The sequence below is a fragment of the Botryllus schlosseri genome, chromosome 5 (assembly GCF_051294905.1).
Source record: "Botryllus schlosseri isolate E-star chromosome 5, Bs_hap1, whole genome shotgun sequence".
Taxonomy (NCBI): domain Eukaryota; kingdom Metazoa; phylum Chordata; class Ascidiacea; order Stolidobranchia; family Styelidae; genus Botryllus; species Botryllus schlosseri.
The window spans coordinates 20547753-20572497 of NC_137240.1; the positions used below are offsets into that span (position 1 = coordinate 20547753).

A 24745-nucleotide genomic window follows, 5' to 3' on the forward strand; every position below is an offset into this window, starting at 1 on the left:
AACAACCATTCTGAAGAGACGATTATTGAAGATTAAATTTAATTCGTATTCTAGAAAACTTGCCAAACTCAAACTCCAGCAGTCGCGCTCAACGGAGTATAGGCTGACTTCAACTTCATTTGAAAAAATTTTTGATATTCTTTGAAGATTTAGAGAAATTCCTAAGTGCAAGTCATTCATTACTTTATAGCTTTGACAGTAGCCTAAATCTCTGTGCGCTAGGTAGCTGTTGTTGATAGCTGACGAACTGCACTGCCTAAGACAGACTTAGATGCAATATAGGTTGCCCGGTTTCGCCCTCAATTTGGCTATAAATCAACACCAATAATTCATTTCCAAAACTGACCAAATTTAGCATGGCAGGACAGAACGAATCCGTGGTCTCTGTAGCCATTACCAGCATCAGGATTAGTCTCAGTGCAACCTACCTTGAAATTAATTGATGTCCTTTTCAATGTTTTCTTTGTTATTTTCAAACAAGTTTAGGAAAGTTTGTCAGCAATGCAAAAGACTAAACAACTGTAATGCGGATTCAAAATTGGCCACGCGAAGGGATTTTGTCCGGCCCGCGGACAGTTTTCTGTCTTAAATGATAATGTGACCAGCGACCCCAGTCTGCCAAGATTCCCCACTACTTGCTTAATACGTCAAATTTTAGTGACTGTATATTATTACAGTGCTCTTCAACCGGGGTTGTCGTACACCCTGGGGTGTACCAGAATTTGCAAAGGGTGTACCACTCGGATGGGGTGTACAGGGGTGTACCAGATCCGAATTGCAATGAGCCGATGGCTAGCTATCACAAAGGCAGGTTTATGGGTCAGTGCAGGTTGACGCACAGGTTAATGAGCATGGTACGATGTTATCTCAAGTGTAATACTGTACATCCGTTTGATTGTGATGTCATAAGCACAAATTTCTCGTAATCATTTAGCCGTCGGCAATAGACCAATGGTTCCGTTTGGTGTTGGAAAGTATGCAGTTAACAAACATGTGTTCAGCTAGTCATTTGTCTTTTAGTGATTTTTGAGGAAACCGCCGCAATAGCTCAGACTTCTTGAATCGGTACTTCATACCCGACGTTAATAAATACCGCAATGAAAATAAAAGAAGTGACGTAGCCAGCCAGGGTCAAAACAGCATCCATGATGAAATCGAAACCCTTTTGTTTTAAAATGCCGATTTTATGTCCAATATTTTGCCATACATTTGCAATGTAATATTTTGTTATTAGTGATGCAAATTAGCGACAGTAGACTGTGTATAGCAGGGGTTCTCAACCTGGGGGGCGCGCCCCCTTTAGGGGGGCGTGAAACATCTGAAGGGGCCGCGAAGAAGCGGTCACCTAAAAAAATATTTCGCGCTTCGCGCGATGTACCTCCAATGCACGCATGTTTCTCTCTATATAGACCCAATTTCATATTTTTTATTCTCTCATAAACATTCATAACCTTAAATAGCTGGTTCGTGGTACAGAACTTGAATATAGCTTTCAATACAACATCCATTGTAGCAGTATATTTAATAAACTCGAAGACTTTTCGGGTGCCTCTTTTCAAGAGTTATCGGCACACTAAAGGGATTTAAATAGATTTAAAAGCAAAACCAAAAAGGCAAAGTATGACGCAACAATCAAAATCACAGACCATGAAATTCGCATTGTATCAATGGCAACAATAACAAACTACGAAGTATACGGACATACGGTACTATAGTAGCAGCACAATTTGTAAATAAACAGTTACACGCACGGAACAACACGCACTAATGAGAAATTTGTAGGTTATAGAGGAAATCTTTCTGTCTGCATAAAATAGGTTTGCTCAACTGAATAATAGTAGACTCCAACACTTTTAAATGAAACACAGACCTACCACGCGCAATGACAGTGAACATATTGTCATCATAGTGCTGTGCACAGGCAAGGTTTTCGCTCAGATGCTGACCGATTGACGAAGCATATGCTTGGTAATCATCATAGCAGTCTGTTTTTGCAGCCAATTTGCACTGACGTGCGAGCTCCGTGCGTTCATAGCAAATCTCTCTAGTTATAAACTCAGTGATATCGAAGAATTTGTATTGTCTCATGGATTGGATTTTTGTTTGCCTCCCAACAACGTTAAGAGAGAAGAAATATTCGCCGATTTCGAGGTATTAATTGGTCAACTACAACACCATAGACCATTATCTCCGGAATATTTTTCTGCGATGAAAGCTAAGCTCAGTGATCTTGCACATGCGTATTGTGGCACCCCAGTGGACGCCGGTGATTTTCTGATGAACAAGGATTGTCTTAAAGCCATCAAATCCTTACGTTCAAACGAAAAAATTTGCATCACAAAACCTGACAAAGGTTCTGGAGTTGTGATTTTGAACCGGGCAGATTACAACATGAAAATGGAATCCATTCTTCAAGATTCGTCAAAGTTCACCAACCTGGGTCCTGCCGACATGAACGATAACACGCGCAAGTTAGAAATGAAGCTGCAGCGTCGCCTTCTCAAACTGAAGAAGGATGGAGTACTTCCTTCAAATCTGTACGAGTCTCTACGCCCAACGGGATCACAACGGCCGCGTATGTACGGTTTACCGAAAACACATAAAGATAACGTACCGCTTCGCCCCATATTGTCTATGTGTGGATCGGCACAGCATAATTTAGCCAAATGGCTTAACACCGTCATTGAGCCAGTTCGATCCTTGTATACGCACCACTGCGTCCGCGACTCGTTCAAATTTGTAGACGAATTAAAACGCGCCAAATTAAATCCGTCCAATGTATTTCTTAGCTCATTTGATGTGAAAAGTCTTTTTACTAACGTCCCATTGTCGGAAACTTTCGAAATCTGCGCAGACGCGCTTTATGATGGCACGCTTGAACCTCCGAAACTACCGCGTGAAATATTTCTTGAATTGTTGCAAACCGCTACTAGTAGCGTTGAATTCAGCTTTAATGACACGATGTTCCGTCAATGCAATGGTATTTCGATGGGTTCACCGTTGGGACCTAGTCTGGCCGATATATTCGTGGGATACCATGAAAAGAAATTGTTTGAAAACGTCACAAAACCTCTCCTCTATTTTAGATATGTCGATGACACCTTTGTTGCCTTTAAAAATGAGCGAGAGTGTAATAATTTCTTCGAAAAATTGAATTGTCTCCATCCAGCTCTACAATTTACCGAGGAAAAGGAAACTGATGCTGCCCTTCCCTTTTTAGACGTCTTAGTAGAGAGATCAGGACAAACGTTTTTAACGTCGGTGTACAGAAAACCTACTTTCACTGGTCATTACATTCGTTGGGATTCATTCTGCCCGAAGCGGCGTAAATTAAACCTCATTTCATCTCTCGTTAATCGCGCCTTGCGCCTCTGCTCAACGGAAAAACTGTCACGCGAATTGGATGATATCCACTTGATTCTCTCCAAAAATGGCTATCCGGACCACATATTAAAATGCTCCATCTCTAGGGTATTGAAAAAATCGGATACAGCTCCAAAATATGGCCCAGAAAAATGTCCGGCATTTTTACACCTACCTTGGCTAGGTAACGTGTCTAGCCGATTTGAAAAGCTTATTAAATCGGCTGTTCACCGTTGCTACTACAGCGTTAACACGCATGTAGTGTACACGACGAAACCCTTGTTACCCAACTCTCGAAAAGATGTACTTCCTGCCTTTGATGCAAGTAATGTTGTTTACCAATACAAGTGCCACTGTGATAGTAGGTATGTAGGACGTACATCTCAAAGATTGTTTGAGCGTATCAAGCAGCATATCCCAAAATTGATTCGGTCAAAAACATGCGCAAATGAACGCACGGAGCTCGCACGTCAGTGCAAATTGGCTGCAAAAACAGACTGCTATGATGATTACCAAGCATATGCTTCGTCAATCGGTCAGCATCTGAGCGAAAACCTTGCCTGTGCACAGCACTATGATGACAATATGTTCACTGTCATTGCGCGTGGTAGGTCTGTGTTTCATTTAAAAGTGTTGGAGTCTACTATTATTCAGTTGAGCAAACCTATTTTATGCAGACAGAAAGATTTCCTCTACAACCTACAAATTTCTCATTAGTGCGTGTTGTTCCGTGCGTGTAACTGTTTATTTACAAATTGTGCTGCTACTATAGTACCGTATGTCCGTATACTTCGTAGTTTGTTATTGTTGCCATTGATACAATACGAATTTCATGGTCTGTGATTTTGATTGTTGCGTCATACTTTGCCTTTTTGGTTTTGCTTTTAAATCTGTTTAAATCCCTTTAGTGTGCCGATAACTCTTGAAAAGAGGCACCCGAAAAGTCTTCGAGTTTATTAAATAGACTGCTACAATGGATGTTGTATTGAAAGCTATATTCATAACCTTCCATACCACCAAACAACCTCTTGAGGTTGCTAGCACCCCAGTGGGATTTTGTGGTATGACGATAAGGGGGGCGCGAAATTTTTCACCATCAAAAAGGGGGCGTTTTTAAAAAAAGGTTGAGAACCATTGGTGTATAGCGACATACGATCTGATGTTACTGACATCTCATGCAGCCCATGTGCTTCTATAGACTGTGTGCGGTGTTGGGCAGGCCTGATACGCCGTAGGCTGGTGCGCCTGCTATCATCGCTGATCTGAATTACCGCTTCTGCAGCAGTAGCTTTACCTACTCTCTCCCCAATACTGTTACATTTAGATTGATTATCATTCGTAATGTCATGCTGTTTCGGGGCTGACACGAAATAAATTCCAATTTGCGTGACAGGCGGCCTAACTGGCGGCGATTAGACTCTTTGACAAAATACTATTTTATTCAAATCCAAATTTTTTGACGGCAATAACTCCACTTCTGCTGGTTGGAATTGAACCAAATTTGAAGAACATCGTTTTTATAGACAACCTGATACTTTCATCGGGTGAACAGAAAAATTTCGCATTTTTCGGTATTCATTTTTCCCGTAGCAATGCGGCTACTGGTTGGAATCGAACCAAATTTGGTGTGTAGGCTTAAATTAGGTAACCTAGCAATTTTATCAAGTAGCCAGTACGATTTGAGAAAAAAAGTCATTTTTGAAAACCCCTAATGACCAGGGGTGTACGAGTTTTGAGCAAACGTTAAAAGGGTGTACCACTCCGAAAAAGGTTGAAGAGCACTGTATTATTATATACGTGTATATGCGAAGCTGCGCAGCATGCTAGAGTGGAACTTACGCGTAAGTTCGTCGAAGCGAGAAGACTTGCATTATCTGTGGCGAGATAACATAGTGGTATAATCCACTGCTACAACACCACTGGGTTGTGGGTTCGAGTCCGACCGAGGCCGACTCCAGAATTCCTACCAAAGTGTTGGAGGTTTATCTAGGCTCCTCCCCGTCATCTCATCCGATTAAACGGTGTCTTACAAAAAGCCTAAAAGTGGGCCATGCTACAAGTCGGCAGATATGGAATCAAAAACAAGGAATATCGGCCTGGTGTAAATGACCATAGTAATCGATAAACACCATGAATACCACAAACAACAACAACTTGCATTATCGGTATTACGATATAGGCCTACTCAACCCTAATGTCGTCTGTGGTAATCGTGGTGTTTGTCGACTACAACGGTCATTTACACCAGGCTGATATTTCTTATCTTTGATTCAGTAACCGCCGACTTGTAGTTCGGCACATTTCTATGGGCTTTTGTAAGACACCGCTTATGCTAGGGGTCGCCTACTCAAAACGGGTCGCGAGCCACTTTTCAAATCTCGTAGAGGACGTGGGCATGCATTCAATATCGAGATTAATTAGGCCACACAGTGGAACACCGACGCTATCTCGTCACCTACTCAACCTTAATGAATTGATATCTTGGTAAATTTGGGGTACCGGGCTTATTGAACACCTTGAAATCCTAATTAGGGATTGCACCATATGTTGATTGATCAGATAGAAGCAGACATGGCGGCGTCTGTACAACAATGCTATTCTCAAACCCACATTGTCTTCGTCATTATCGGCGAGAAATAGCATTGAAATGACATTGCTGTCGTTAAAATACATTGATTTAATACGATTTATTCCTTGTATATGTGGATAAACGGGCGAATAATGTATCGATTCAGTATTTCATTTTCCTATATCAGGCCCGCCGACTGGAGAAGTTGCCCTCCCCTGGCATAGAGTAAAGTGCGTTCTAGTGCAACTATGATGTTATCGACAATTGACAGGTAGGCTACTCATCATCGCGCCATAAGTCGGCACGGCGGCACCTATGTCTTCTTTGCTACATCGGATGTTACTGACAGCTGACAGACTCTAGATTACTATAGATAAGTAACCTATGGGTAGATTAGTAATCTATATAGACCGGGAATGGCCAACCTTTTCGGCTGAAGGGGAACATGCAATTGACGAACGAGTGCGCGTTCCACTGGCCGCGCCTTGCTGGTAAAATTTTCAAAATTTGTAAATAAACTAGATCAATAATATTATTACTTGAGTATATTGCGGGTCTACTGTATGCCGCCCACTAGGCTCAGTTTGCAAGGACACGACTATTCGGCGTCTGGCCACATCGATATCGAAGGTTTCCGATAATATGCGACAATCATTCTGTGCCTACATTTCACCGTCGACGATCTTCATGCGAGCGCAAAGGCGAAAATACTTTCTCTCGTAATTGCGAATACAGTTAGACTCAATCGGGTAAATTGGGCGTTTTTTCATTTTCAGTAGGGGGTAGGCTACCAAGCAAGAAATCGTGTTACAATTAAACACATTCTCATTACCTAATATCAACACAGTCACTTATCAGCATTTATTAGCAATGTAATTTAGAAATAAAAATAAAATAAAATTACAATATGCTGAACAATATAGCTAAAAATTTTTACTCGACCCCTCGATAAAGATGATACCGATAAGATGAGTGAAATTAAAATAATGCAAAAGGAGAGAACCTCTTGTTAACTAAGAATTACAACATTTTATTTCGCATTTACATTTTCACTTGCTCGGAGAGAGAGAGAGAGAGTCTTTATTTTCATCGAACCAAAATACATAACAAACGGCAGTGATGGTGGTACAGAAAATATGCGTGCACAGTATTCGGTATTAGATAGGAATGATCGATAAGACCATGAAGGTCATCTAGTCTGATCACACCAGCATCAAACAGGTACACTTGACTCAGAACAGTCTGGCTGTAAGAAATGTTTAGTTAGGAAAGGAAAATAGAAAAAAAAATAAACAATGGTAGCAAATGGTCAATGAAGCAATGTCTGGGCGAGGTAGGGCAACAGTGTTAGTGTAACGACAAGAGGTGATCAAGTAGGGCTTTTTTGAATCTATTATAAGGCAATTCACGGATATGTGATGGTAATGCATTCCAGATGATAGGTCCCGAGTAGTCGATAGATCTCTTAGTTAGGTTGCTATTGGGTTGGGGTAAGTAGACGTTTCCTTTAGACGAAGATCTCGTGTAATGGGAATGGACATGTTTAGCAGGTATGAAAAAGTCATCAAACACAGGAGGCAGACTATTGGAAAAATACTTGTGAACAACTTTTGATACTTCGAAGCGATACAGTTCATCAACTCGCAAAATTCGATGCTTACGGTAGTAAGGCGATAAATTGGTACGTAAAGGTACAGATGATATCAGCCGTATCGCACGGTTTTGCAGGGTTCGAATTCTGCACAAAAATGTTGTACATGCATTTCCCCATACTACGATTCCATACTGCAGATGCGAGTGGAAAAGAGAGAAGTAGATGGTTCGTAGTACTGATCTGGAAACCAAAGATTGGAGACGGGTCATTATTCCCACACACCGAGCTAGTTTTGATATTGTGCATTCAATATGCTGCTTCCAAGACAATTTCGAATCAATGGTGACGCCGAGATATTTTGCTGAGTCACATATTGAGATTTGTTTATGATTGATGTTCACAGTGAAATTATGACTGGCATTATTTAAAACGAGCATCTCGGTCTTATCTGCATTCAAACTTAGTTTGTTTGCTTGCAGCCATCTCGACACTTTTGGGAGTTCCCTATTCACAGATGCATGCAGATCATCGAAAGTGTTGGAGGTTATGAAGAGGTGAGTATCATCAGCAAATAGCGTTGTGCGGAATAAAGATGCATTAACAATGTCGTTAATATAAATGAGGAAAAAAGTCGGTCCAAGGACTGAGCCTTGTGGCACTCCACAAGTTATATCTCTGGTACCCCGCAAATAGTAAACGTTTGACACGGCTTTCAAACGTTTACAAAAGTTTCAAAAAGATGTTCAAAATAACGATGGGAATTTGGGTATGTATTTTCATGATCAATTTAAGCTCTGAGGCATGGGGACTTGAATTAACACGAACTAAACTGCAGAGGGAGTGTTATCATGACGTATCATCGCGTATGTCATCTGGAGGTGGCAAACATGTGATTCGCTACTGCCCGACATGGCATGTAAACATTCTCATCTTGACGATACACGCATCATGGTGTCATTTTATTGCAATTGTAGCATTCAGACCCAGTTCACTGATTACCGACAACGAAAATACTACATGCGCACATACCCGACACTTCATATTGCACAGACGCGTGTCGCGTTGGGATACAGCCGGCACGATTTGTCGCCGAGTGACGTATGGCATTTTTTTCCTACACGAACATCAGCTCGCCCGCCGCGCACGTGTGATGCCGCCAGACAACAGCGCGAGGTCTTACAATGGCGGTTTGTAATCGTAGTTGAGGGTGCGGTGTTAGTTGAGTTCGCGGATTAATCGCGGTAACTGATGTTGAAGCAAGAACAGAGCTATAGCGGAGTGCGGAAAACTGAACTTTGCATGCTAATTTATAATTATGCTTCGTATAAAAACATAGTTCAGGCATACGGTTACTTCATAGACCGTAGTTTTCTGTCGGCCATATCGTCAGCCATAGCTACATGCGTGATTTATCGAGTATATCATTCATCTGTTCCTTATTAATTGATGGCATGTGCAAGTATGCTTCCTTATCCACAATGACATGTCTGACCATCACCAATCAGTGTTCCTTGTGAACATGTCAAAAATATTAGTCTTTGGACTTTGGTAGAATGCAGATTTCTATTGATCATGAGGTCGTGACATGCACACAGCAAACCGTGGACTCCAATAGGTTCATTAATTTTCTACTCTATTGAAGCAGCTACAGTTCAGTATGCCTAAATGTCGAAAAAGACACCGATTACCGTAGCTCACAGAAGGAGATGGACTGCTGCGACCAGGTTAATCAAGCAGGCTTGAACTAAAAAAAACGATGAAATTTTACAGTTTGCAGATATTAATAGACCAGTATCAAGTAAGTGTTCAATTTTATTCAGTTTTGGATTTGAGTTTCATGAATCACATGGTATTGGCATCATAATGTTTGTGTGATGTCAATTTTCGAAGCAAGCTCTTTTCTCCCAGCCAATAAGATGAAATCTTCTGCTCATTCTTATAATAGCTCCCAGTCCAAGTAAACATTTCATCATTCTCATGCCTGCTTTAATACATGAATTACTTTATCAACAGATGGCCGTAACAGTACAATGTTGGATCCATTTGAGGATGTCACTCCATTACATGCAGAAACGGCTGTTCCTGCCATTATTTCTGATTCAACTCCCTATGAGAGCTCGGGCACGGATGGACGCCCAACAATTATGTTATCTGATGTTTCATTGTGTCTGCCTCAACTTCGAAGCAAACTTCGCAGTTCCTATCCAAGAAAAAGCGGGGAGGTCTGTTTAATTACAATCTGAAAAATAATTCGATACGTGACTATGTATTTCTTTCTTTAGTCACCTCAACACAACGACGTCCTGAGAGGCACCACGTAGAGACGATTTTGGAAGGTTTGTTTAACATTTTGTACTCCTGAGATGTTGCTTGCTTTGTGAAATTATTATATATTTATTATCAATTGTCTATCCATTTCCATAGTGTTAGTTTCATCCCAACTTGTATTTTCTGCAGATATTGATGATTCTGACAATGAAGCAGTTCCTGCTGATACTTATATTCATTCTCAACCATCGTCTGCCTCAACTTCGAAGCGAACTTCGCAGTTGCTATCCAAGAAAAAGCGGGCAGGTCTGTTGAATTAGAGTTTGGAAAATAATTCGATATGTGACTATGTATTTCTTTCTATAGTCACCTCAACACCAAGACGTCCCGAGAGGCACCAAGTAGAGACAACTTTGGAAGGTATGTTCAACATTTTCTTCTCCTGAGATGTCAACTTGCTTTGTAAAATTATCAAATATTCATTATCAATTATTATTTATTTATTTTAGGTTGCTCTTCGTTCGAAATATCTACCGACAGTGTATTCCACAGACGAAACGGCTATTCGGATGACGGTACGTTCTGAGATTCATATTTTTATAGGAAGTATGGCATTTGATTCACTTTTACATATTACGCTTCCCAGAACTCAAATTTATATTATAAGGGGTCGAGCTTTGAGACATTCATGACCATGTCGTTACACAATAATTGATGATTTTAATGTACGTTTGTCAAATGTGCGGTATAGATGACTTTTAATTTTCTTTAGAAATCATGAAGAAAATCTTGATTTGTGTGCGAACTATCTCGGAGAAAGTAGATGAAAATCAAGCGTATCTCGTTCGACAAGATGTTGGAAAATGTATGCAATCGCAGTCAAGCACGCAGAATTTCGAGTATTTAATCAAGAAACCTGCAACTAGTCTGGATGAATTAAAAGGCATAGATGAGAAACTTAAGCAGGGGGAGCCAAATATGCCGCAGTAAGTAGTTGTTATAATTACCCAACCCATCAATTTTCGATATACAATTGCTAACATTTTCCCCAGCTGATCAAGTTAAACGACTCTCGGTGTAGTTTTTCATTCACTGTAAAAATACTGTTACAACTAGAATTGGTCAGGATTTAATTTGACAGAGTGCTGTTGGCACCTGTTTTTATGATTTTCTCTGGATTTCTTGGTTTTCCAGGTATCGTATATTTGTCGTTGGTTGGTGGACAAACTGTGACCGCTACAACTCGAGGCGTGTTGGACAAAATTGCAACCAAGTTTCTACTTGCTCAGTATTCCAAAGACGGACATAAAGGAAAGCATAAGCATCGCTTCAAAGACCATGAAACGATATATAGCCTTCTGATATGTGAGTATTGAAGTTAAAGCAACGCTCCCAGACAGTACAAGGTGTAATCAATTTAGCTCCAACCCTATCTTCTTGTAGCTATATGCAGGAAGACCCACAGCAAAGTAACGGAGAAAGAGAATCGCACATCGGTGAAGTCTTCAAGTCTTACCCTCATTATCTCAAGAAGGTACAGTTTGCTGTTGGTTCGTCATTCTGATATCCCTCTGCTATAAAAAAAATCAGGCATAGGTGCTGGTGCAATAAATTACAATTATTGTTATGATGCGCATTCATGTTGGTGTCATATCTTATTTAGTAACAATCATCATTTTTTCGTGTGCCTTGCTTTGTATTTATACCCTGTGTTCTGTGATCCACTCTCATTTGTTTATATGCCCTCTGGACAGTAATTGCATGGTGCTTGCTTGTCTAACGTAATTCTGCTGAACAGGATTAAATACGTTGGATTCTTATTACAAGTTCTTCGTATAGGTTTACTGTGCTACCATGACCTAGAATATAACAATGAACTTCTTGCAGCAATCATCAAGACCACAGGATAGACGCACTAGTGAAGAATTCGCCGTGGATGAGGTATGCATTTTTCAAACTTGGTTTTAATGGGACTCGTGAAATCATCCAGATTGAAATAGTGGGAAATTTAACACTGTTGATCCCGCAACACCATTTCTTACATATTCTCAGCATGGGATTCTGTTTTTTGTTTAGCTGTTCCAACACAGATCTTGTACATTAAATTGATGTGATATAGTGCTAGCTAGTCATCTATTTCTGACTTGCCAACTGTGACTTCTTGATTTCAGGAATGATAAAGTGTGTGCTTTGATGAGCTGCTGCCCATTTGAGAAGAAAGAGGTGGACTAGTGAGCTTGAAAGTTACGTTTAATAGTCTCAAAGAAGACGTCATACAGTTCTTGCATCCAAGTGCCACCTTATAAGGTGAACAGCGGACATCCAGGCACCATGTACTGGTGTAATTACCTGCATTTAACCAAGAATGACATTCCTTCTACCTTTGCTCATTTATATTTGTACTTAGGAAACCTGTAAATAAGTGATTTCGCTGACATCGGCTACGCAGTTTTGCATTTCTTTATTTGTCAGTATCGTAGGGTTACCATTCGTCCTCTTTGAAAGAGGATTTATCCTTTTTTAAAGTGTCCTAGCAGGACGCCCAAATGTCATTGTCCACGTTTTGAAAATTTTGCGTAGATGTACGTTGAATTTAACTGCGATAAAGCAAGCTCAAGTACCGGTTAGGTGGGTCTTACAGGAGTTGTGCCAGAAAAACGACCTTTTGTTTTAGTCATCTAAATGAATATTCATAGAAAGTGTGTAATTCGGAAGTCGAGTCGGAAAGATGACCTTCTTACAAACTACAAACTCGCAAAATGTTTACCAATTTTACCGGATGTTACTGCTGTATTGTAAGTCCGGAAATTTTTATTAGGTGTCCTCTTTTCAGATTCCCAAAATATGTTAACCCTACAGTATCGTAAATTGGCTCACGGTAAAGTGTTTAAAGATACTTGTGATGGTGCTAACACCGGCTTACGCAGTTTCTTCATTTTTTATGTATCAATATCTTGCCATTAGCTTGCTGCCAAGTGTTTCTTCAAGTATCCCTGCTTCTCCATTACTAATGTCCTGTCTATCTATACACATCTAGGTAAAATCCAACAATAATTGCTAGTCAAATTTGTCGTAGCTCTGCTGTCTAAGGGGGTAAAGAGTTGTTGCAAAAGTAGAACTAGCAATATCCAAGGCATGTTAAATTTACTTGGTACTTAAAACTAGTAGTTAAAAATGAAGGCATTGAGAGTACTTAAGCTGGTAGTTGAAAACTTCGATTTGGACCAGGTGTCGCATTCTTTTAGCAGTTGTTAAGTGGTAGCCACTTTTGAAATTGTTGCTTTCGTGTTAGTGACTAATATGATGCTACGTCGATTTTCCGAGAATATATAAATTCAGTTGCTGACATTATTGTTGTTATACTGATTGAATTGTGACAAGTCATTGTGAGAACGACAACCATATTCCACAAAACTAATTTAGACATACAAAATCCAAAATGAAAAAGTCAGTATAGTTTTTCCTAATAGCACGTGAAGTAGAAGTGGTATAACATCACCCCTAGAGTAAGTAGTGCAAGTATCCAAAACTGAGTACTAAAATCAACGGTACTTAGTTTAACACCTCTGGTTAATATGAAAGTGTGTCTGATATTTGAATTATTGACGTCGTAGTATATTGCTATGTTATTTATACCTTGATATGTTAGTCCTGTGATTTTTGTTTGATTGCATGCATTCTGTAATATTAATTATACCTCCGAGCTTAGTACCTCAATTATACAAAATTGCAATATTGGTGTTTATGACTGTGTGTAGAACTGGGCCCAACGACTTGTTATCTTTTATGGGCAATAAACTCATTGTTCCTGAAGTATTGTGACTCGGTATTATTGCATTAAGAGCTAGTTTGAAAGGCAGCATTTAGCAACTAGGTCAGGACCAACGTGGTTAAAGTTGTCGTTTCAATTACGTCATTAGAAACGTCAGCTCATCGCTACCTTTTGTTCACAGAATGTCGCAATGATAACGTGAGCGCCAAACGTTCAACGTTCCATAGTTAACGTAATCGTAACGTGACAGGCGCGTGATCTTGTTTGCGGGGTAGTCGTTCTTAATGTCCCCAGTTTAACAAATTGTTTGCGGTTAGCCAGGTAGCTTTCAAGTAGAGTTGCTGCAATACCCCTGATTCCATAGTGTTCTAGCTTGTATCTTAAGATTCTGTGGTTAACTGTGTCGAAAGCTTTGCGGAGATCGATAAAAATGCTGCAGCCACTTTCTTTTTGCTTGATGGTTTTCAGTGGCGTAGACAGGGGGGGATAATCGGTGTCCGATACCCCCCGTTTCCAAGCTCGAAATACCCTCCGTCTTACGTATATTTCCATTGATCTAATATTTTTGTTCTAATTCGATAATCCCCTAATTGCCGCGCGGCATCATCACGCCATCGATCAATCAGACAATGCATTGCGGTGATGCCTTTTTCTCATATTGTTCTCTCGTCTACGGAAGCCCGAAAAACGCATCTCACATGGCTCTCCCGTCTCATCTGAACGATATTATCCAGTTACAGAACCAGAAGTCACAGTAACAATAACACTCGCATTGAAATTTCGATACCGCGCGAGTTGGTTTTCGTGTTGACAGTCTATTATCGACAAACGTTTAGAACATGCGCGCTAGGCTTGAATCATTAGAGATAGCAGATCCCTACAGTACCAAAACAGATCGTACTAATCAAATGTTCTGTATGGAATCTATTATGTATTGATCCAATTTGCGATCATTTAGTTCGGTTGTTGCGTGTGGGTTTACAGATCTCCAGCCGTTTCGTGTCTCAGGCCTCTGGCGCATCTGCTGACTGTCCTATCATAACGCGCTTGGCTAGTAGTAAAACATTGGAGGCTAGGAAAATTAGGCCGCTCTGTGACTCGCGGCGCGGCGATGTGCTATTGTAATAACCAGAAGTTATAGTCTTGGCCTCGACAATTCGCAATTGTCACTTCTACACCGCAAACGCGTTTAGGAATGCATTTTAATCGCGAGCCTAAGCCTGCGCCAGGCCACTGTTATTCACGTGATGCAAGCACAAGCTCGAGCGGTAATTAGTCTTTACCATCTCCACACACCATCTTGGCAGACAGTAAAAATCATATTGATTTAAAACAAAATTAATCCAGATTGTTTGTATCAAACGGCAACAGACTATAATTCATTTGCGTATCTTCACTGTTCGAGTGTTCGTCTTTGAGCGCAAAATGGAGAGATCTTCCACTGTGTTGTAATATGATCTGCGCGCACTTTCGTGATTACATCCTCGCTTTGGTAATTAAGGTCAAGATACCTCGCTACCATCGAAATTTGTTTGCTACTTCCATCTGATCTGATACATTGTGATTTGCGAGGTGATCGTCGATCACCTGCTGCGTTGAGTCATGATTCGAGCGCGCTTCGTATCAAAATCCGCGCGCATGAAACTCGCTGTCGGCAAATAGTGGCGCGCAAGGGAAAAGCGCCTTCTGTTTGTTACTGTAGCATGCGACTGCGCATAATAGAGCTATATTTTAAGATAACTGGCAAATGTTCATGTGTATAAAGACGTAAACACAAACTAGATTATCTTACCCTTGTTGTATCGGCATTTGTGTGTATTAAACCACAATAAAGTGGTTAGCATAACGAATATCATCTTTTCAAAAAATATCCCCCGTTTTAATAAATATCCCCCGTTTTTTTTCGGCTGGCTACGCCCCTCTCACTACTCAACTCGAATTGTTAAAACTCGAACTGTTAAAAAAATACCAGTAAATTTACTGCTCAAATAGCAGGCAGCAGTTTTACTGCCATTTGTAAATGTAATTACTGCTTCCAGAAAGTCAATTAAATTACGGTGTTATAGCAGTAAGATTTATTACTGGTTTGCTAGTAAATTTACTGACTAAATGTAAAACTAAATACTGATTCCAGTAAGATTTATTACTGGTTTGTCAGTAAATTTACTCCCTATTGTAAAACTAAAAACTGCTTCCAGACAGTCAATGAAATTACGGCTAATAACAGTAGGCTTAATACATTTTGCTAGTAAATTTCCTGCCAATTTGTAAAGCTAAACATGACTCTTTTGCGCACTTCGGAATCACGGCACAATCACAGCAATAGTATGCCCGATTAGCTGGTAAATCCACATACAATTTCCTCGACTCCTAGACCGGGTCATAAACCCACACACTAATCATCAATTAATGATGCAGCGTCGAAGCATTTATTGAGGTATTCATGGAGCTTTTTTCAGCAACTTTGCAAACTTTATCACTTTAGGGTGAACGTCAGTTTTTCTTCTTTTAGATGTCCTTGAGCCCTGCTCTGCGATCCCAGCAAAGTACCTATAAATGAAATAGGCTAGATATTACTAACAGGGACAAAGAATCAAAACGATTGCCAGCTGATAGTAATAGTGTATTCTAGTACAATTCATGTCAGGGGTGGCCGACCTTTTCAGCCGAAGAGCCGCATAAGATTTTCAAACCATTGCGCGGGCCACTTCAATATTGATAACCTTTTAGTAGTCGTCCAATTAAGAGCGAACCGGATTAGGTAACGGCAAAAACGAGACTTATATTACAGCGCATCAAAATCGATAACAATTATGTCATTAAAATCCTGAATACATAGCCGCGCCAAGCGCAAAAATTATTCAGAGTTAATGAATGAATTCGGTCAATAATGATGGCACTTGAAATATTGTGGGTCGCCTCTGTGTAGAGCTAGGCTCATTTGGCTTGGCAAGGACTGGGTTATATTCATATTTTAGTCATAAAGATCCTGCATTTCGCAACCAGGCTGATCAATTTTTTGTTTGGCCTCGCAAGTTCATAATACATCACCCGAGTAATTATTTTTTTGAAATTATAACTTCAAGAATTACTTAGCGAGCCCCTCTAAACCTTCTCGCGGGCCACGGTTTGGTCATCCCTGATTTACGTAGACCAGGGTTGGCCAATTTAGAAAATTACACCGTGGGTCACTCTCACGGGCCCGCGATTTGGCCACTGTGAAGCACTTCTACACAATTACTCTAGTGGTTATGGGATGCATCAATTATATAATTGATTACTTCTACTCGAGTAGCATCAGAGACTGCTTGGGACAAGAATTAAAGATAGAAGTTGTTGTCTTGTAAAGAATATAAAGGTAGGCATAGTCGAGATCAGAACGTGTTTCGGGGAGTCCAGGTGCATAATTAGTATCAATTAAATTTAGTATAATCTGTTTCAATTGTGGTCTCACTCTCACTCATAGCTCACCTTTGCATGAACTCCAATGTAGCTGTTGCTTCTTCTGGGTATTCCATATTGAAGACATGGAAGCAGGCGAAGAAATAAGCTGCTGCAGAGTAGAAGGATTCCGTCGAATAAATGGTCGATTTTTCGGCGGTTATCAGAAACTTGTCTGTACAGTGGACGGTCGAGCCTAAAAATGCACCGGTATTGTAGTCAGATTAGCATCTTAATAAATCATACTAATTTAGAGGTGGTTGTGGTAAACCAGTGTTGGGATGACTCCAGTCAAGACTTGATTCGAGTCATCTTTTTGTAAAACTTGACTTGACTCGAGTCAATTTGTTAAAACGACTTGACTTGACGTATCAGAAATGTGGATTGACTCGTGACTCGGATCAAAATTCAGGAGTCAATTCGAAGTGATAAAGTTATCGGTGTCGATGAAAATAAATGAATCTTGCATATGTTCGGATTGTTCGCGCAACGCTGGTGTAACCAGTGACAGCTACCAATCATTCCATTATGGTGTTTTACTGAGCCGCCATTGTTCTCTCGCAAATAAATTGACCACAAACAAAGTGTTCGAAGCTTACAGTTTAGGCTACTTTGTGGTAAACAAGTAGTTAATTAATCTATTAGCAAAATATCTGTCTCTGTTCGTACCTTGACCATTAACCAAACATTTTTTTTTTATTGAAAATGAATTCGACTACAGTTTATATACTCAACTATTGGCGCCTACTTGAATTGTGTTATATTAGTCAGTATTAATTAGTAATGTGACTTGACTTGAGACGACTCGAATCACCTCCAAATTGTGATTTTTATTAGATACATTTCCCACTAATTCCTAAAATTATATAGCGCATGCCGACATGAATTGGTGTAATCATAAGCATAAAATGTCACTTCCAAAACTATTGCATTGCAATCTAAACAATAACTTACCGATTGCGATCAAAAACGGATGATTTGGAGCCTCCTCCACAAAGTCTCCTTGAACACATTCCTTAAAACAGATATGGATCGGATTATTACAACACACCTTCATTGACATCATTTGGACTTGTTTGATTGTTGGAGTCATCTATCAAACATTGGTAAATGGAAACAAATGACTGCAATGATTCGACTACTCGAATCTGAATCAATTATTATTGTAATTATTTGAGTTGAGTAGGAGACATTTTTTCGTGTACTGAAACTATACGCGTCTCTCTACTGAAAAGTGAAAGGTAATTTATTAACGAGAATTATAAACTAACAACTATGAATAAAAGAAGGCTTTTTGCTTACCATTCGCCTGAATATTTGCGAGATTGGCTCATCAAAGTATGAACATAGTAACTATATCATGCCAATAGAAGCCGTGTATGATTGCGATTGAAGCATTTTGCATATTGTCGAAATTCTTTCCATTGTGGTGACAACCCTCAGTGACTTCACCTTTTTCAACGCCCTGAAGAGAGAACGGGTTCCTTTTATAAAAGATAACAGTAAGATAGCTGTCTGCAAACATTCACAACTCAATATTGAAATAAAACGAATTTTGAGCTTTTGTCTGCGACAGGCAATATAATCACGACCGAGTCTGGGGAGTCATGTAGTGGCATAGTATTATCTATATCAAAATATAAGGATAGCTATTTATACTTACGTTTGAATGAGGCACCATAGCTACTGTCCATCATGTGATATGCGAATGATGTGTTCCTTTCCATCAACCCTACCAGTAGGCTATGCTTGGAATATTGTGCAAGCATATACTGATCTTCCTTATTCTATGAAAGAAACCCTTCTGTCACACCCGCAACTGTTTGCCGAGAACAACCGCTGTATCCCGTCTGGCAATTCTTAACCTCAATCTTCCTCGCTAATCCCCTGGGATATCGATCGAACAAAAGAACTATCGCTGGCTTCCCGCCTGATGAAAGTCACTCAACTATGACAGTTGCGAGTTGAGTGACTTTGCGCCTGATTAGCTCCTGTTATTAAATATAAAGATGACTATAACCCTTAAAGTCGATGTACCACCATACAATCTATTCTTAAGCCTACTTGGTGTTAGAACGGCTGGCCTACTGAAATTATGTCAACATGAAACTATTGATTGTTGCGATATTAAATTCCTATATCTATAGATGCATATTTTCAAAATGCTGATTGTCAGCAATCTCTGACACAACGTGCTAAAATCGTACTAGCAAAATCGTAATACTCTACGCGTTTATGTAACCCTATTGTATATGGAATTACAATTTTATCAAAATCTTTCTTTCTTGGCCACAAGAAATGCCCACCCATACGTGTGACAAATGAAATAATTTACGGATTGATTCGGTGAATCGAATTACGATCTCATGTCCGTAAATGAATACGGCGGAAATAACAGTAAATTTCGCTACGACCACGCATGTAAACTGGTTTACTGCTCAAAAGGTGTAAATTTACGGATTGATTCGGTGAATCGAATTACGATCTCGTGTCCGTAATTGACTACGGCTTAAATAACAGTAAATTTCGTTACGACCACGTATGTAAACTCGTTTACTGCTCAAAATGGTGTAAATTTACGGATTTTTCTAACAGTCCGTTACAATTGATAGTATTGCATGGTTGGTGTTGTGGTTGGATCTGAATCCATGCTGAGTCGGAGACAGTACTGCATTCAATTCAAAAAAGTTCTTAAGTCGGCAGTCAATCAGTTTCTCAAAAACCGTGGCAAGATTTGGCAAAACAGAAATTGGTCGGTAGTTAGAAACTGTTAGATTGTATTTGATGAACATTAGGGCAGTGTTGGGATTACTCGAGTCATGACTTGACTCGAGTCAGACTCGAGTCACCTTTTTCGTGTGACTTGACTTGACTCGAGTCACTTTGCTAAAATGACTTGACTTGACTTGACTCGGCCTATTAGAAATGTGGATCGACTCGTGACTCGGAGCAAAATTCACGAGTCAATTTCAAGTCATCAAGTAGTCGGTATCGATCTAAATCACTGTATATTGCATATGTTCGAACTGTTTGCCAAACGCTGGTATAACCCGTGAGATCGTGCGTTTTACTGAGCCCCCCTTATTCTTTCACAAATAAATTGACCGCAAACGAATTGATTGAAGCTTGCAGCTTACGTTGTCGTAAACTAGTAGTAAAGAAAATTCCATTCTCTTGTTTGAACCTTAACCAAACCGATTGTTTCATTGAAACTGAATTCGAATATAGTTTATATAGTCCTCAATCATTGGCCCAGGCTCGAATTGTATCATATCGATTTGTAAATGCGTAATGTATTACATCTTATCAATTCGTATCTATTCTCTCTCTGGGCTGGTAACTATAAACAGAGGTTTAGCAGTCCTACTTATATGTGAGCGATACAGCGCCTTCTGGCGTATATATTTAACTTTATATTCGTTCGTCGGTTAAAAATCAATGACCACTCAACCTGTATTTCAGACAGCTAGCAAAATGCAATAACTTCATCATACCTCATACTTCGAAAAGGCAACTTGACTTGAATTGTGACTTGACTCGTGACTTGACTTGACTTGACTTGACTCGACTTGACTCGAGTCACCTCCAAAAATCGAGTGACTTGACTTCACTCGAGTCACCTTTCAAAATCGATTGACTTGACTTGACTCGAGTCAAAATGTGCAATGACTCGAAATGGCTCGTGACTCGAAGGTAGTGACTTGATCCCAACACTGTTAGGGTGCTAACATTTCTGACCCCAGTAAATTTGGCCAAGATTGGAGATAAGATTGGGATAACATCTCAACAAATGCGTGATCAAGTTTGATGAAGCCTTGGTTGGAAACTTGAATTTCTTTTTGCAATTGTTGCAGCTAGCCTCGGTACTGGTCAGATATTTAAAAATAAAACGCTGACCTAGGTGTAGGAAATGGTTCAGCACAGGTTTCAGAAGAGTTTATTTGCTGTTCATCCATTTTTTAAATATTAAGATTTAGTTTAGCCCACTGGTTCTCTAACTTTTTTAGACACGACCCCTTTATGACAGTGAAATATTTCGTGCCCCCTTATCGTCATATCACACAACGAAACCAGATTGTTAGCAATCCTTACATATAGTTTGATGGTATGGAAGGTTATGACTGTTGATGAGAGAATTCTCCAATATGAAATCCGGAGTTTACACAGAGCAATAACTTTGAAATCGAGGTGAATCGCGCCAAGCGTGGAAAAAATTTCATTTTACCGGAGCTTCGCGTCCCCTTCAGATGCTTTCGCGCCTCTCATGGGGGGCACGCACCCAGTTTGAGAACCACTGGTTTAGCCTATATTTTGAATGTATGAAGTATGAAGAATGAAGTATGGGAAACAGTTTAGCATGGCTGAATTATCTAGTTATAACGCGGCACGCATAGAGCACCTATGTATATATACTAATTACGACAGGTGGCGACTGTGTACTAAGGCCTTAAGGCAGTGTTTCTCAACCCCCGAGTCCGCGGACTCATTTGAGTCCGCGGAAGGTACTTGGTGAGTCCGTGAACACAGGAATTTTCAGCAACTTAATCGGCTCGGCACACTTTTTCTTCCGCGTCCGATATGATTTCGGAACATGTAATTGACAGACCTACGGGGCTCGTTCACTTTCGGACCAAAGTCATTGCAGCCTTACGGAGAAAATAGCTTTTTGGTCCGAAAGTGAATGAGCCCCGTCCTGGTCCGGTTTCGTCAAATTCCGTAATGAGAATTAGGCTGAGTGATTAGCAAAATACCTATTTTGAAATGTTAGTAACCTTAATAGCTGTCATAAAAAATGCATAGATACCTCAAATATGTGACTGGTGGCACTTCACTTCAATAGTGCTTTCAGAACTACATTCATTGCAGTAGAATTTATTACCTCGGTGACTTTTTGGGTTTCCCTTATCAAGAATTAAGGGCACCATAAAAAGGATAAAGAGTTTGTATACAATCTTTCAATATTCCATTAATATATTCCGCTGATTGTCTGTGTAACGTCTTCTGAGTATTGTATAATTTGATTCTCTATTATCCCTTCATTATGACCACCGGAGTACCGGTACAGCTGACTTTGGCCAGCTACCGTTCGTTTTTATCATTGCATTGTTACGTCATATTTTGCCAATTTGGATTTTGTTTGAATCTCTTTCTATATATGCTTCTTATTGTGCCGTTACCTCTTGTTGATAAGAGGCATACGAAATTCCTGCAAGTTAATAAATTATACTGCAGTGAATGTAGTTTTGAAAGCAATATTAGAGATACCTCAATAAGCGATGTATGGCCACGTTTATTTCAAACGCAAGAACAACGAAACAGCACCACTACAAATTGATCAGCATTCCAAGCATTATTGGTTCTCCTGAGATTTTCTGTGTCTTGGGCAAACCAGTTGGTTGCAAGTATCACAGGCAAAACGGGTATGCTTTGCACATCTATCGCATCATCCTGGTTTGATACCAATGACGCCAGGTATAAAACCCCTATTATCGTCAACTGGAATTTTTCAAAATGCTTTACATTTATGTTCGAGGTAGCCTATTGCTAAAATTGTCATAAGCAATTCTATCACGGTCATAAACTCTACAATTTTGGTCGGATTGACTTGAATTTAGTACGAATGGACTCGGAATTTAATGCTGCGTGTTCACTATTAACAATTCACATACAGAATATGCCAGGTATAAACCCCTGGGACAGCTCTTTATACACACGTATGCGGGACCGTAACTGCCGTACACCAAACCCGCATAATTGAGGGGGGACCTCGAAGGGGGGCCAAAACTATTCGTGAATTAACATAAATTATAGAGTGTTTTTTGAAAATTTATGCAACTTTTTAGAAAAATTATATCATTATATCATATTCCGAAACGTCTCACTCAGCTCGACCGATAAATCTGAATGCATGAGCAGAGATAGCATAAAAAATTTACAGCTATATATATATAGATGCAATCCCCGATCATATTGACCGATTCAATCGTGAATTATGAAATATTTTCGCGCCTCGCGCGGTTTATTCGAAACAAAACGACTGAATGAACGGTACAAAAATTTCGCTGAGAAGTAGGGGTAAAAAGGTATCGGAAGGGGGTCTGGGGGTAAAGCCCACCAGAAGTCAGGTTAATGACCTGTGTGGCCCAAGACCAACGTTTTATTATTGAGGGGGCTGACGAAGTGCTGTTACGGTCCTGCACGTAGGCACATTGCACAGGCTTCCGGCGCAATATGCGCTGAGTGCTGGTAATTGATTATGGCGACTTGTTCACTTACAGACTATTTGGAAAATTACAAATCGTAGGGACATGTGCGAATCACAGAAACAATCTATAGTTGTCTAATATAAGTGGAACTCGAGATGTGGACTGCATTACTGAATAGTTACTTGAATTGCAAAGCCGACAGATGTGGAAAGACAGATTTAGGAAAGCTTCCTTGACTCAATTTTAGCTCATTTTTGTTGCTATACCGTATTACACTCTCTTTGATTGAAAAAAATATATTTTCAGCAATACATAGCTTGAGTCCGCGGGCATACTGGCGAGCTTGAGATGAGTCCGCGGGTAAAAAAGGTTGAGAACCACTGCCTGAAGGCCTTGCGGCCCCTCGTCGTCATCCTGATCCGTACCGGATTTTCACTGGTGTGACGAATAAACGATTGATTGACTAATTAATTTATGTTGTGATTGTCAGGTTTCTATAACAGTGTAATTGAAACTGTAATTGAACGAAATTTTTATCAAATTACAATTACATTACATTACAACAAAATAAAAATGCTTCAATTACAATTACCTGAAAAATGTTATATTTACAGTCAGCTCAATTACAAATTACAATTGATCCAACTCTGGTGCAGTGTATATCCCAAACCACGTGTCCATAACCAAACGATGTTCCTTCTACTCGTCAAGCTTCACAGCTGAACTAACTGTTATCTCCGAGGCACTGAAGTGGATTTTAGAAAACGATTCGTATGTCAAGATATATTTACTACTGTCGAACAGTTGCAGTGCATTGCAACATCCACAAAAAGCGCGTTTCTGCGCGTTTGGAAACCGACACACGTCGATATTAAAGGCAACGAGAGGGCAGACCAATTGGCAAAGTCCGCAGCAACGTCATCTGAAGGGCAGAATCCTACAAATACAGTTTTGACATGGCATGAAGCGAAGCAAGTCATACTGAAATATTGCAAGCAAATTCGGAACCAACATTACCTCGAAGAAGATATAGGTCTCATTTCAAAGTTTTTCGCGAATTCCTTCATCATACTACACCACCTCTTGAAATTCGCATAAGCGACCGAATATTATTCCGATTGCGCTCAGGTCATTGCAGATTGAACGCACACTTGTTTAAGATTGGAATCGCACCATCACCACATTGTAGCTCCTGCAATGAACCTGAGACAGTTGAAAATTTCATAATGAACTATCCCTCGCATGAATTTCATAGAACGTTCCTGCGTCGTGCTTGTTTTTGTATGAACATTCCTATTCGCCTCGTGAACTTACTAACGGATCCAAGGATTTTGAGATACGTGGTAGAATATGTGCTGAGTTGTGATCGATTTATTTGAATTGTTGCTAAATTATAATTGAGTAATTTCGTGGCGCACAAGACATAACGGTGATAGGCGCCACTCTTTTTCTTCTTCCAATAAATAAATAAATAAATAGACGCAAATTACGAAAGTCTATTATTACCGTCATACTATGGGGTTATTTTTATT

The 24745-nt window shown here is 39.9% G+C and overlaps 3 protein-coding genes across 3 annotated transcripts; 2 read left to right on the forward strand and 1 right to left on the reverse strand.

Annotated features, from left to right (window-relative positions):
* Positions 1 to 1430: 1430 nt before the first annotated feature.
* LOC145439837 (uncharacterized) lies at positions 1431 to 4360 on the forward strand. Its single transcript, XM_080317475.1, has 2 exons — positions 1431 to 2023; positions 2127 to 4360. Exons 1-2 carry the CDS (start codon positions 1962 to 1964, stop codon positions 4078 to 4080), a joined length of 2016 nt encoding a protein of 671 aa, XP_080173601.1. The 5' UTR covers positions 1431 to 1961; the 3' UTR covers positions 4081 to 4360.
* A 5321-nt stretch (positions 4361 to 9681) lies between these two features.
* LOC145439356 (uncharacterized) lies at positions 9682 to 13140 on the forward strand. The gene is made up of 8 exons (XM_080316853.1): positions 9682 to 9862; positions 10161 to 10214; positions 10304 to 10369; positions 10567 to 10659; positions 10989 to 11159; positions 11238 to 11328; positions 11682 to 11735; positions 11966 to 13140. Exons 4-8 carry the CDS (start codon positions 10572 to 10574, stop codon positions 12024 to 12026), a joined length of 465 nt encoding a protein of 154 aa, XP_080172979.1. The 5' UTR covers positions 9682 to 9862; positions 10161 to 10214; positions 10304 to 10369; positions 10567 to 10571; the 3' UTR covers positions 12027 to 13140.
* A 2841-nt stretch (positions 13141 to 15981) lies between these two features.
* On the reverse strand, positions 15982 to 18898 carry LOC145439358 (uncharacterized). The gene is made up of 5 exons (XM_080316854.1): positions 18671 to 18898; positions 18310 to 18472; positions 17962 to 18022; positions 17038 to 17203; positions 15982 to 16116 (listed from the first exon to the last, which is right to left on the reverse strand). The coding sequence occupies exons 2-5, from the start codon at positions 18310 to 18312 to the stop codon at positions 16008 to 16010; spliced, it is 339 nt and encodes a 112-aa protein (XP_080172980.1). The 5' UTR covers positions 18313 to 18472; positions 18671 to 18898; the 3' UTR covers positions 15982 to 16007.
* Positions 18899 to 24745: the final 5847 nt, after the last annotated feature.